At 45.2% G+C, this 14,717-nt stretch overlaps 2 protein-coding genes and 1 pseudogene across 2 annotated transcripts in view; 2 read left to right on the top strand and 1 right to left on the bottom strand.

The window, feature by feature from the left end:
• The first annotated feature begins 1,252 nt into the window (after window positions 1-1,252).
• Window positions 1,253-2,118, top strand: LOC113834028 (vesicle transport protein SFT2C). Its single transcript, XM_027400658.2, has one exon. It carries the CDS (start codon window positions 1,316-1,318, stop codon window positions 1,967-1,969), a length of 654 nt encoding a protein of 217 aa, XP_027256459.1. The 5' UTR covers window positions 1,253-1,315; the 3' UTR covers window positions 1,970-2,118.
• A 2,942-nt stretch (window positions 2,119-5,060) lies between these two features.
• Wdr33 (WD repeat domain 33) overlaps window positions 5,061-14,717 on the bottom strand; it is a 95,753-nt gene continuing 86,096 nt past the window's right edge. Inside the window, exons 18-22 of the mRNA XM_027400657.2 lie at window positions 13,386-13,824; window positions 9,521-9,684; window positions 9,334-9,429; window positions 7,618-7,833; window positions 5,061-5,742 (exon numbers count right to left, since the gene is read on the bottom strand). Of these exons, the coding sequence (XP_027256458.1) occupies window positions 5,513-5,742; window positions 7,618-7,833; window positions 9,334-9,429; window positions 9,521-9,684; window positions 13,386-13,824 (1,145 nt within the window). The 3' untranslated portion in view covers window positions 5,061-5,512. The remainder of the gene's footprint in view (window positions 5,743-7,617; window positions 7,834-9,333; window positions 9,430-9,520; window positions 9,685-13,385; window positions 13,825-14,717) is intronic.
• On the top strand, window positions 12,735-13,247 carry LOC100754447 (annotated as a pseudogene).

The raw sequence follows: 14,717 nt of genomic DNA on the forward strand, positions 1-14,717 counted from the left end.
AGAGCCAGCGGGCCAGGGAATTTGCGGTGAGACTGTCTCCCAGGAATGTCAGAATCTATACCCATAAAGTCTCTTCAGCATGACTGCCCAAGCATGAGCTAAACAAAAACAATAGATAAGCTACAGTGGATGGGCGACGTCAACCCTGCACAAAGAACTACAAACAGCTAAGGAATGCTGAGTGGAAGAACTAGTCTTCTCTGAGGGGAAAGCACAGTAACTGGTTAGCCAACACCAAATAGCCAGTTCTGAAAACATACAAGAAACACTATACAGACTGAGCAGTTATTTTTGGTAGTGTGTATATATGCACGGACACACATATATGCATGTAATAACAATTAATGAAAAAAAGAGTCCATGAATTTGAAAGAGAGCAAGGAGAAATGTGTGGTTTGCAAGGAAGAAAAGGAAGAGAGAAACAATGTAATTATATTCTCAAAATATAAAAAGTAATAATTTAAACACAAAAAAATAAACAGAAACCTTCTTTCTTTTTAATATTTTTATTTCATTTGCATTGGTGTTTTTGCCCGTCTGTATGCATCAAATCCCTTGGAACTGGAGTTGCAGACAGTTGTGAGCTGCCATGCAGGTATTGGGAATTGAACCTGGGTCCTTTGGAGTGCTCTTAACCACTAAGCCATCTCTCCAGTCCCCCAACTCTTCTTTCAAAGAGACTAACCTAAGCTCCGTAGGTGTGGTTTTTTAAATTTTTAAAAAAATATATGGGTGATCTGCCTGCATGTTTGTTGTACGAGTACCACAGCGTCCGCAGAAGGTAGAAGAGTGTGTTAGATTCCCTGGAACTGAAGTTACAGGTGGTTGTTAGATGCCATGCTGGGGCTGGGATCCGAACCTGGGTCCCCTGTAAGAGCAGCTCCTTCTTTAGAATTTAGGTAACTGTAGAAACGTAGACACTTGTAAAAGGAAGGAAAAAGGAAGGAAGGAGAGGAAAATTTCTTCCCCTTTTCTGATTGCTCCATTTAATAAAGTTTTAACCATGTTAGACACCTGACAGTCACTATTCATCATGCTAGCAGAGATATCCCTAGTGCATCCTTTTATTGCTACGGCCACCCTCAACTATCTTTTAAACCTGACAGGATTTATTCCGTGACTGAAACACGAGATCAGGATTTGGGAGACTGACTATACAACACAGACGTGCAGCCTACTCCGGGACTTCCGCAAAGCCTTGGACGCCACCCTTCCGCCTTGTCCGACCAACCACCGCCTGAGGACCTAGCTACTTCCGCTCGCGGGCGCCAAACTCGGAAGTGTCAGCCGCGTTGCCATCGCTGCTCAGTCCGAAATGACGGACCTCCACCGCCAGCTGCAGGATTACCTGATGCAGGGGAAAGCGAACCGGCCGGCAGCCGCCGAGCCGCTGCTCGCCGCGAGGACGGCAGAGGAGCCCGCGGCCGGGGACAGAGCTGCCGGGGCATGGCTAGGCCGCACGGCTTGGCGATGGCCGTGGCCCCGGAGCCCCGCAGAGCCGCCGCCCGCGGGCTCGCGGTGCCTCCCAAACGTGACGCGCGGGCAGCGCCTGGCGGCGGGCGGCCTGTGTCTGCTGCTGGCCGCGCTCTGTTTCGGCCTGGCGGCGCTCTACGCGCCGGTGCTGCTGCTGCGCGCTCGCAAGTTCGCGCTGCTCTGGTCGCTGGGCTCCGTGCTGGCGCTGGCGAGCGCGGCGCTGCTGCGGGGCGGCCCGGCCTGCGGGCGCCTGCTGCGCGGCGAGGAGACGCCTTCGCGGAACGCACTGTGCTACGCGGCCGCCTTGGGCGCCACGCTCTACGCCGCGCTGGTCCTGCGCAGTACGGTGCTGACGGCGCTCGGCGCTTGCGCACAGGTGGCCGCGCTCCTCTACACGCTGCTGGGGCTCCTGCCCTGGGGCGGCGTGACGGCGCTCCGCCTCGCGCTGGGTCGTCTGAACCGTGGGGCGGGCCTGGCCAACGCTCTCCCGGTGTGACAGTCCTGACAGTCCGTCTTAGCGAGCGCTACCAGCGGCGGCCCACTGGACTGTGCGGTGGAGTTCGTGAGCTTGGAGCAACAACTGCCGCGAACCGACACGAACGGGCTGGAGGTCTCAGCAGATCCTTTGGCTTCTTCAGCGTTCTGGGTTCTGGTTCTGGGTGGGCAGCATGGAGCTACTTTCGAACTAACTGGCTGTACATGGACGTCAGTCTAATGGGGGGGGGGGGGAGTGCCTGACTTGGCTGCTTTGGTGGCTGTGGAAGAACTGCCTTCTCCCTTTTTATCATTTAAAAAAGAATGCAGTGGTCTATGTAGTTGAGCATAAGGTTTCGGTTTTGCCGCCGCTTTTCGAAGCCTCCTCATTCCTATTCGCTGTAAATCCAGATTATCAGATTAAACACTAAATTTAGCCACTGAATTTAAAATAGTTTTTAGTTAATACAGCCTACCTCAGGTTTTTTCCTTCAGTTAAATACTAAATATGGTGCTTTATAATATCTAAGGAAAATTAATTGTAAAAGCAATATACCAAAGAGCAATTTTCTGCATCAAGAAGCCAGATATCCAATATGATGTGTGAAAAGGTTTCTGCAGAACTGGGCCTGGGAGTCCTGAGAGACAGGAAAATCTTTCATCTGCAGTTATTGTACTTGATATAAAAGAGAACTTTTGCCAAAGGCTCACTATTCCTAACATTATTGCTGCTTTAAAGTACTATATAATTTGATACTAATGCAATGTAAAATGCTACTTATATATGACTGTTATGTTTTTGTTGTGCTGGGAAGAATCAGCATCTAAATCTATCATAATTTATTGCCAAAAAGTGGATTCAGTATTGCATCAGAAAGTAGGTCCAGACATTATTTATTTGTATGTATGTATATATGTATACACACACACACACACACACACACACACACACACACAAAATATATATGCCCAGATGTTTTCGTGTTTGGCTAAATTGAGAACCACATCTGTACACTGGCTTGTACCATGTGAATGTAGCTGTTAACCAGACGGCCCCAATGTTGCTGTATCGATAGGTCAGATAGCAGCTGTTCCTGCAGTTGCCTGTGATGTGATTCCATTCTGAGTAATGTCCCCTTCACAGGCTTCCAAGCTACCATTCTCTCTAGTGACCCCCTAGGCAGTAAATGGGGCTCCCTACCTCTCTTAGGAAAGGCTATTTGTAAGTAGTGATGTGCACATTTTTTATGTTACTATATTCAAGATATTAAAATTGTCTCAATAAGTCATTACTTGAAAATAAGTTTTATAAAGTTCTAAGTACATCTTAAATTTTCACAGTAGTTTTTAAAGTGCTGTATGTAGCTATTTAATGTATAATGTGAAGGTTCTGTTTATTAATGAATTCATTTTCAAAATGTGACCTGGATGGTCTCTGGCTCCCTTTGTAGCTCCGTGGAATTTGATTGTAAGTTGTTTTGATATTATGCCAGAGGAATGCAAGTGAGGAGGACTACAGCTTCTAATAGTGTGGGTGCTGACATTTTTATTTTTGAACTAAAAAGAAAATTGTTTCTTGAAATCTTCAGGTTCTAGCACCCAAATAATCACCATTTCTCCACTCCATACTCAGAAAGGGCCAGGGAAGATTTCTGTAGACTTGTCCAATTATGTCATCTCTTTTCAACTTGCCAAGAAACCCTGTTGTCATGTGCCAAAAAGCTGGTAATGTAATGAGATGTTAGCAGCTTGAGGACGAACCTTTTAATAAAAGAGACAACTCGGTGGTTAACAGCACCGACTGCTCCAGAGGAGGACATGGGTTCAATTCTAACACCCACTTGGTGATTGTAAACCGCCTATAACTTCTAGTTCCAGGGGATCTGATGCCCTCTTCCAGCCTCCAGAGACACCAGGCACACAACTGGTGCACAGACATAAATGCAAGTAAAAACAACAAGAAATTAAAAAAAAAAAAAAAAAAAAGAAATAGCTTTAAAAAAGAAAGAAAGCCAGCATAGAAAGGGCTCTCATACTAAAACTTGACTTCCAACCTGAGGCCCCCCTCCTTTGGGGGGGGTGGGTAGGGAGTAGTGACACAAGTTCTCATGAATCCTAAGCTACCCTGAAAATTATTATGTAGCCAAGGATGGCATTGAAATTCTGATCCTTCTGGCGCTACATGTTATACATGTGTGCTACCATGTCCAGATATAGATGGGTATTTTTAAGAGAATATTTTCTCTTCTCTCTCCCTCTCTCCCGCCTGACCGTAGTTCTGGGAACTGAATACCAGTCCCTGTATGTGCTCTAAACTGCTGGGCCATCTCTCCAGGCCCTACCTTTGTTTTATTTAAGGGAGGGGGGGGGTTGAAATAGGGTTTCTATGTAGCCCTGACTGTCATGAAACTCTCTGTAGACCAGGCTGGCCTTGAGCTCAAGAGACTATCCTGTCTCTGCCTCCACACTCAGCTTTGTTTGTTTGTTTGTTTATTGGGGGGGGGGGTTCAAAACAGGATTTCATTGTGTGGTACCGACTGTCCAGGAACTCTATAGATCAGACTGTCTTTGAACTTAACAGAGATCTGCCTCCCAAGTGCTGGGATTAAAGGCTTTTTTAAAGCAAGAAATGTGTCATGGCAAAGAACTTTCCGGTACACTTATTGTCTACCCTAAACCCGGAAGTCCCCATAAAGCAAATGTGGAAGAGGAGATTGTTTTCAAAATGTACTTTGTTCCATGTCCTTTGAAGTGCGTGAGATAACTGTAAGATGTATGTAGCTAACGTCAGTTTACACCAGGTTTCTTTCCCAATGAAGATAAGGCAACTCAAACCTAAACTGCTAGCAGATGCATCCAAGGGAGAGCCTCCAGTGAACCCAGAAGATTCAAGTTTTTCTTCAGGTGTAATTTTCTACCTGGTAGAGTATGTCTGAGGTTTTGAGTCTTCTTGAACTATGTTAGAGCAATTTTAAAGTATTTCTTACTGCAAAACAGAGACAGTAAAAACAGGAAGGTAAAGATTACCGGAAAAGCATGAAGTTGACATGAACTTGATCTGCTGTGAGCAACAGCAGTAACTGCAGAGGTCCAATGCAGTAGAAACCAGTTCCTTAAGGCAAGCACTACACAGCGGGCTGTTCTGTTAATTCTTGAGTAAATCACATTCTGTATTCATACAAAACAAGGTTTTTTTTTTTTTTTTCTCTGACAAACTGTACATATAGAAATAAATTTCCAATTGGACATGAACTCAACTTTGTGGAGGTGCTCCATTTCTTATGACACTTAAAAAAAAAAAAAAAAAAGATTCCAGCTTTTATCTTCACAAACAACATGGGAGAGTTAGGGCAATGAGAGTGGACAAGACAAAACAGAGCCAACTACCTTGGGTAGTGGCGGCAGTCTCTTCATCTCGAAACCTCATTGGGCTCCTAGAACTCAGCTGCCCCAGAAGAAAGCTCAGGGCTACAGTGGTAAAGGCTTCTTTTCGCTTCACTTGGTAAGTCCATAAGAACTTCTTAAATACTATCCAGAGAGGCCCAGGGCTACTCAGCCCCTACTTCTACCGACCCCTCCCACCACCCCTTGAAGTGCCTCGCCTTGGAGGGCCAGAGTTCATGTTACTCCCTCTACCCCAGTTACTGCCACTCCGGCCCCCTCGAGAAGATGAACTGCTGCCTGGAGGGCCACCAAAAGGTTCATCTCTGTGGTATCCATCATGATGGTCTCCATCCAAAGAGCTGGAACGCCCGGATTTTGGCACTCTCTGGGAAGGTCCTGGGCCTGCTCGGCCTGAAACAAAACATGATTCAAGACATGACGTTCTGTATCACAGTGGCTGCTTCTCTGTAATTCCTGGTACAGCTTTCACTCCCTGATGACAGTGGAATACGAGGAAGTACTAAGGAGATAACACAGTGGCTTTCAGAGCACTCTGTCCCTTCCTGACCTCATTTCCACCCTGGCTCATGGCCTCAGGATCTATGGAGGCCATCCATCCCAGGGCTGTTGGAGAGAAGGCCGGAAGCTAGCCAAACACTACAAATCCCCAGGAGACTGCACCACGCTAACATGTTTGTGCTCTTCTGTGTTAACAGAGAATTTTAAGGAAGATTTCAAAAGCACATACTAACTTTAGAAGCAACTAAGATACATAGGCTGTTGCAGATATTAGCAACAAGGGCTCGTTAGGGTCTATGTGCACATTCCATGACACATGGTACTTTGGCTCCTTTTCACATGTTTAGTGATGTGACCCATTCTCAAGGAACAAAAATAAACAGGCTTTCAGAGATTTACTAACTTTGACTTGTTTTCTGATTTAAGATTCACTAATGTTTAGCTCTAAGTAAACTCTTAAAAAACAACCAGCCAAAAACAAAAAAACCTTAGACCAGTGATATGGTTCGGCAGGTATAGGCACCTGCTATCAAACTTAATAGTCCTCTAACCTCCACATGTGCACCAGGGCACCCACATTCAAACATACAATGCAAATACAATTTAAAAATGTAAAAGAAGCTACTTGGGAAGAGAAAGTCAGTGTTCTTCAGTGGTGTGCTCCATGACAGATGGCTCATGCTCAGTGGATGGCACCCCAAACCCATGCACACATGCACAGTGTTGACTCAACTCAGGTTATACAAACAAGAAGACACATTAGGTTTGGAAAAGGACCATGAGGGGATTGGGTCTGGGATGAGCTGACCTAAATATACTGTGTTCTAGACTGTACTATAAATTACCAAAGAACAGATACAATTTTTAATTGTTTTTCTTGGGCTCAGTGGAGCTCAGTGGTACAGTGCTTTTCCTGCTGAATGCCAAGATCTTGTGTGTACTTCCCAGCACTGCAAAATAAATGAATACATAAACAGAACTTTTTCACCTGAAATGATGGGACTGGTTCATCTCTTAAAGCATGTTCTTCCAACACTACCACCAACTCTATTTTGTCTGAAATGTTTGAATGGAATTTAATCTAATGTATGAAGATGTTAGGGGAACTCACCAACCAAGCATAAGCTTGGCTTTCTATTATGCAAAGCATGTTAGGTCAAGCTATAGTTGCCTAGCTGTCATGCTAGCCACATGTCCTTAGCCAGGACATCCTGACTGCCCATGAATTCATCTAGGACCATAGCATACTGAACAGTATTACATTTAACTAGAGCAGGAGATGTACTGGGTACGTCATACTGGAAAGAATACAGAAGAGGCAAGTGAACAAGGTGGGGCATCCAGCAGCTTCCTTTCCAAAGCACACCGCATAGGCCAATGCCTGTACTCCTGGTTAAAGTGCCACTGATCTTCCTCCTGTGCTCAGGCCAAGAAGCACAGTATGGAACCTGGGAGAAGATAACTCTCCCTTTCCTGAGAGGATTCCCTTGAAGGCACCAAGAAGCCACTGGTGGAGGATACAACTGCCAGGGGGACCAGCTAAGGAAGTAAAATATAGTCAAGAGTGGAGTAGAAACCCCCCAAAACTCCTGGGAGCTGCTGGAAATTCTGCTGCACCATCCAGCTGTGGCAGACAAACTACATTCACTAAGTGTCAAAGCTATCCTCTGCCCAAGCTAGGCTTAGGCAGAGCAGAGGCCCCTTTGGGGGACTCGGGCATTTGCGACAGACCCGTGCAGCTCTGGAATGAGGCTGCAGTCCTCTTACCTTTGCTTCCTCGGTCCTCCGAGGGGCCTCCTTGGGCCTCCATCTCTCTGTGTTCAGAAGAGCCCGACCCATCATGCCAGGGGCGCTTCCGAGGTGGTAGGGAGGCCATATCCATGCCTTGGAGAGAAGAGGAGCGCTCTCTGCTAGCTGGTGAATGGCCATCGTGAGGGGGGTGATCAGGGCGGGGAGCATCACGAAAATGTTCATGACCTGGTCCTGAAATGAGAACCGTTGGTCCATGCTTTTAAGGATCGACACTATTACCTCAGTGAATCAGTGCAGCCCACAGTCACCAGGAGTGATGCCACTTAGAGCAACCAGAGAACAGACCAGGTTGAGTGACACCATGAATGTGAAGGAAAGGAATTCCTAAAATAAGAGGAAGCAGGAATCATCACTGTCTTTAAAATTACTGAGGAAGGAAGGAGCTAGGGAGCTGGCTCAATGGGAAAAGTACTTGCTGTGCAAGTATAAGGACTAGTGCTCAAATACCCAGCCCCCACATAAAAGCTAGATGTGCATGAGATCCCAGGGAAGGTGGCTAGCTAGACTAGCCCAATCAGCAAGCTCCTGACTCAAATGAGAAACCCTGCCTCAATATATAACATGGACAGCCAGCAAGGAAAGCTGGCTTCTACATATGAAGACACAAGCATGCCCACCTGCACATGAGTACACCCACACACATGTGAACATACATATACACAGATACATAGCTCACATATACACACATACAACTGAAAAGTCCACTAAAAAAAAAAAAAAAAAAAAAAAACATCTACTCAGCTGGACATGGTGGCACATGCCTTTAATCCCAGCACTTGGGAGGCAGAGGCAGGTGATCTGAGTTCGAGGCCAGCTGTTCTACAGAGCAAGTTCCATAACAGCCAGGGCTACATAGAGAAACTTTATCTTGAAAAACAAAAACAAACAACAACAATGAAGTACATGTACTAATTTTTATGGTATGATAAATTAAGATGAAGAAAAATTTAATTCTTTTATCATTATTTTCCAAATAGATGAAAATTTACTGAAGAGTGGTATTATTTGTGTATGTGCTGGTATGTCTGGAAGCCAGAGGTCAATATATAGTTATCTTCCTCGGGTCTCCATTCTTTGGATTTTTTTTTTTCAAAGCCAGGATCTTACTAACTGACCTAGAACTTGCTAGGTAGACCAGGCTGACCTCAAACTCAGACTCACTTGCCTCTGTCTCCCAAGTGCTGGGGTTAAAGTTATGTACCACTACATCTGGCCTCACAACCTTAGGAGATGGGGCCTGATACTAACCCTAAAGCAGCACACACCAACTGACTAAACAGGCTGGTCAGCATGCTCTAGGGATCCCTCCTGTCTCTGCCTCCTCAGTGCATCCAACACAGGTGCTACTGCCAAGCATGGCTGAGGATTCAAAGCCTGGAACTCATGCTTACGTGGCATGTGTATTACCAGGATATCTCTCTAACCTGAGTGTATTTTTTTATAATACACAAATCCCCTTACCACCTTATTTAAGGAAAGGGCTTTAAAAAAAACAAAACAAAACAAAACGGATTCTCCCACCTGTTTCTGCATTATACCTATTGAGATAAAACCCTGGAGCAGACAGACAGGAAAACAACCTGCCTCCATGGAGTCAAACTAGCAAGGACAGAACCTGGAGACAGGCCCTACTCTGTGAACTAAAAACCACAAGCATGTTTCCTTCCTTACCAGGCTCTCGGTTTCCATCCCAGGAGTCTGGCTTCCTTCCTCCTTCGAAGCGAGGGAACTCATCTGGAGTGGGGAGTAGGCATTTCCTGGATCCCCCTACACAAGGGAACAAACAAACTATGCTCACAGGCCACCCAGCTGTGTCAAAAGCTGCTGTCCCTCAGACCAGCAATTCTTAACTGCTCACCTCGTGGGGTGGCACGGCCTCGCCCTCTGAGATCACGTCCTCGGGCTGCTTCATCAGAAGCATCAAAAACCTCTTCTGGACCAAAGTCATCAGGACCAGGAAAGCTGTCCCTTCCTCTTGGGGGAGCACGGCCTTCATGTCTTGGGGGGGCTCCTCTTCTAAAGCTGATAACAAAAACAGCATGTCCACCTTCTGGAATACATTACTTTTAAGTATGGCGAGAACTTAACAGGAAATTTTAATATACAATGTAAATGGAGAGAAAAACATGATATGGTTTTTAAAGTTTCACTCATGGTACTAACATTTTAGTCCAAAGCAGATAGGAAGGCAACAACAGAGCAGAATGTAGGTTACTTATGCTCATAGGAAAGTTGTATTATTTTGTCTCATTTCTTTCTCACCAATCATTACACTAGAACTTTTTGTCACTCAGTTGATTTTTATTTTCACTACACCTGATTCAGCTATATTTTTTATGATGAACATTTTTTTACATATACAGATGGAAAAGGGGGGCTGATCATGCCTTGTTTGGAGACATGTACTCTGTATTTGCTCCGGCACATAATCTCCACTCTGGTGGTCTAAATGAAAATGGCCTCCATAGGCTCATGTTTTAATGCTTGGTTTCCAGTTAGTGGGGTTATTCCAGAAAGATAAAGAGGTATGGCTTTGTGAGCAGGTGTTTCACTGGAAGTGGGCTTTCAGGTTTCAAATGTCCAAGCAGGCCCAGTCTGTCTCTCTCTCTTCCTGCCGCCTGTGGTTCAAGATGTAAAGCTCTCAGTTATTGCTCCAGTGCCATGCCTGTCTGCTTCCTGCTATGACGATCATGGACTAACCCTTTGAAATTGAACAAGCCCCCACTTAAAGAGCTGCCCTGGTCATGATTTCTCTTCATAGCAATAGAACACTAGGATACCAAGCATGGTCCAGTTTGTATGTTTTTTCCTCTAGCTCCCTTTTAATTACCTTTGTCCCTAGCTGACATGGCCAAAGCATCTTTGCTGTAAGCACAACAAACCTGGGTCAGAGTAGAACTGCAAGAGGCATGAGTGGGCCAGGACAGCCTTGACAGGAATGTTATTCCTGAAGCATAGCATATTTCTACCTGTGCGTAAGCAACCACTATGCCAATACCCCAGGTACAAATGTATCTTCTTTGCCTTTATTAGATAATACCTACTGGTATAGACAGATTATGCCCTCCTAAGTTCCTATGCTGAAGTTTTAATACCTAAGTGGTAAGTAAGCAGGGTTTTATGAGGATATGAAGGTAGTACAGGATAATGAGATTAGGAAGAAAAATACAACAGAGCCACTGCCCACCCCACACAGGGAGGTGGTGGTGCACGCCTTTAATCCCACCACTCAGGAGGCAGAGGCAGGAAGATCTCTGAGTTCTAGGCGAGCCTGGTCTACAGAGTAAGTTCCAGGACAACCAGAACTACACAGAGGAACCCTGTCTTGAAAATCTAAAGTAAACAAACAGATAATAAATAATGAAAGCCATATTTTAATCAGCTGATTCCTCTCAAATCCCTCCCCAATTTAACCACAACCAACTCTAGGTCCTAAGGAGACAACAGGAAATTGATATGCTTGCAATCGATATAAGCAATAAATAAATATAGCAAAGCATGATGACACACATGAGTAATTTCTATACTTGGGAGGTGGAGAAAATAGCAACTTGAGTTCAAAGTTAAACTTTGACTAAATAGAAAGTCTAAGACCAGTCTACAAGGCTGGGGAGATGGCTCAGTGATTATGACTTGCTGTCTTGTAGGGGACCAAGCCCTACAAGTATATGGGAGCTCACAACTATTACAACTCCAGTTCTGGGATATCCAATACCCTCTTCTGTCCCCCATGGGCACTAGGCATGCACATGATAAACATGCATTCAGGAACACACACACAAAATAAGCAAATATTAACTTATTTGTTTATTGGTTTTTTTAGAGCAGGGTTTATCTGTGTGGCTCTGGCTGTCCTGGAACTCACTCTGTAGACTGTCCTCAAACTCACAGAGATACGCCTGCCTCTACCTCCCAAGTGCTAGGATTAAAGGCATGTGGTGCAAATCTTTATTTTAAGGTCCCCCCCACACACACACTTTTTGGTCTGGGCTAGTGAAATAGCCTAGCAGGTAAAGGCGCCTGCTACCAAGTCTGACAGATAACCTGAGTACTATATCCAGGGTTCCCATGGTAGAGAGAAGTGACTGCAAGTAGTTCTCTGATCTCCACTTGCACACCATGGCAGATGGCTCTTGCATGCGCATGTGCGCACACACATACAAAAATAAAAAATAGGGTTGAAGAGATGGCTCAGAGGTAAAGTGTGCATGCTGTTCCTGACAACCCCAATCAGATGCCAGCATCCACAGCAAGCAGCGCACAAGTCCCTATAATTCCAGCTTCCAAGGGTACCTATAGTCACTGTAACTCCAGTTCCAGGGTACACAACAAAATATAATATACCCACACAAAATAACACACTGAATAAAGATGTAATACAATTTCTTTTTTAATTTTGAAGATAGGTGTAGTATCACATGTCTGTGATCCCAGAATTATTAATTCATGGTCAACCCAGGCTACAGAGCAAGAACTTACCTTTTTTTTTTTTTTTAAGTATATTGGTATATGAATGCAGGCATATACGTGTGTGTCTTTGTATGCATGCGTGGGGGTCAAAGAATAACTTTCCATCTTGCTCAGGCAGATTGTCTCCTGTTATTTCTGCTGCTCAACACATTACAGGTTAGCTGGCCCTCAAGTTTATAGGAAAGTCTCCTGTGTCTGCCTCCTATGTTGCCATAGTACTGGGATTACAGATGTGCACTTACCACATCTTGTTTTTTACTTACTTGAGTTCCAGGGATCCAAACTCAAAGTAGAAAGCTTGGATGAAAAGTTCTTTTACCCACTGAGCCACCTCTCCACTCCTGTACTGAACATGTCATACTGCTTTTTGCTCATTGTCATTTCCTAAATAATACAATACTGCCAGGCATGGTGGTACAGACTTTTAATTCCAGCACTTGGAAGGCAGAGGCTGGTAGATTTCTGTGAGCTGCAGGCTAGCCTGATCTACAGAACAAGTTCCAGGACAGCCAAAGCTACACAAAGAAACCCTGTCCCCAAAAAACCTAAATAAATAAACAAGTAGAAAAATAAGCAAATAAATAAATGAAGCAAAAATTAAAGTCTAGCTTTTCTCCAAGATGATGCTGAAAGTGAAGAAAGAAGCTCCTGGCCCTCCCCAAGCTAAAGCCAAAGAGAAAGCCTTGAAAGCTAAGAAGGCAGTGCTGAAAGGCACCCACAACCATGAAAAGAAGATCTGCACATCACCCACATTCCGGCAGCCCAAGACCCTGCGGCTTCAGAGGCAGCCCAAATACTCTCAAAAGAATGTACCCAGAAGAAACAAGCTTGACCACTATGCCATCATCAAATTCCCCCTGACCACTGAGTCAGCCATGAAGAAGATAGAAAGACAACAATACGCTTGTGTTCATTGTGATGTCAAGGTCAACAAGCACCAGATCAAACAGGCTGTGAAGAAGAAACTCTATGACATCCTCATAAGACCTGACGGAGAGAAGAAGTATATGCTTGGTTGGCTCCTGATTATGATGCTCTGGATGTTGCCAACAAAATTGGGATCATCTAACCTGAGTCCAGCTGGCTAATTCCAAATATACACCTTTTCACCATAAAAAAAAAAAAAAAAAAAAAAGCCTAAATGCTAGCCACATAGGGCTAAATCAATGTAGTACTTTCCCCTAGGAAGGGAAAAACATCTTTGTAGTAAGGATAGGAAATATGCAGAGAACCCACAGAATACACTTCCCTACCTTTCTTCTCTGCGCCCTCGAAAGCGTGGGTCATCAGGTTCCCGGGAGAAGCGTTCATCTCCAGGTCTGCGGCCTTCCCATGCCCCTGGAGGGCCTCGGGCTGCACCCCGGCCATCCCCCTCACTGAATTCTCTATGATCAGGTGGGAAGGGAGGCCCAGGGCCCCCTCGCCTCCACTTCTCCTCTTGTGGTAAGGGTCCTCCTCGTCCCTCAAATTCCCTTAACCGGTGGCCAAAGCGTTTGTCAGGGTGGAAGTCATCTGGTCTGCTGAAGTCGTCAGGGAAGTCAGGGTGAGAGCCACGCCTGTCAGGAGGACCCCTGCAGTCCTGGCCACCCCGGAAAGGCCCCCTCTCAGGCCCATGCTCGGGGCCACCACTCTGCTCATGACGTCTCTCTGACATGGGGCCCAGGTGATGGTTGGGAGGGCCTCGGGAGTCACCTACAAGAAACAAAGCTGACTGTTACTATGGCTTCCATGTGGCCCTGCTCTATAATACTCATCAATTTTAGGATGTGCTTTGCCCTGTAATGCTTTCCCTCCTGGCCTCTCAGCATACTTAGAAGACAAAGCTTCCCAAAGCATTATATAATGGGGATAAAACTTTCAGCTAGGTAACCTGACCTAAAGATAATCACTAATCTCTATGAAATGTCCACTTCTCGGCCACATGTTGAAAAGATAAATGAACTTTTGGCATGAGAATGTCCTTTCCTACCCTGTCCCTGTTGTTCCTATGATTTCATAAGTGTCCCTGGTTTGATACCAAGAGTCACAACAGAGAAGTCAGGATGCAGGCTGGGAAGTTAAAAGCTGGGAGGCTGTGCTATCAAGAACTCACCTCAGCCAGGGTGTAGTGGCACATGCCTTTAATCCTAACACTTGAGAGGCAAAGGTAGATGGATTTGAGTTTGAGAACAGCCTGGTGTATAGAGTAAGTTCGGCCAGCCAGGGATATATAGTAAGATCCTGTCTCAAAACTAAATATAAATTTCTTTCTCTCTCTCTCTCTCTCTCTCTCTCTCTCTCTCTCTCTCTCTCTCTCTCTCTCTCTCTCTCTCTCTCTCTCCTGCCAGTGTAAACAACACAAAGTCATCACAGGCACCAGGTCTACAGGCTGCCACTCCTTTATCCCTGGCATGTTCCACACCGCTCTGGACCGTTTGGGGACAAGAGAGTCCTGCTGGCTTTCCACTTTGGGGTTTGTAATTACACCTTATTTTGTTCATTCTTGGAATGATGGGCCTCAAATATGCTCTTACTAGCATTTTTTTTTTTTTTTTTTTTTTTTTTTTTTTTTTGCAGACAGGAATTTCATTCAAGACTTCCCAGTT

This window comes from Cricetulus griseus, chromosome 2, assembly GCF_003668045.3.
Source record: "Cricetulus griseus strain 17A/GY chromosome 2, alternate assembly CriGri-PICRH-1.0, whole genome shotgun sequence".
Classification (NCBI taxonomy): Eukaryota; Metazoa; Chordata; class Mammalia; order Rodentia; family Cricetidae; genus Cricetulus; species Cricetulus griseus.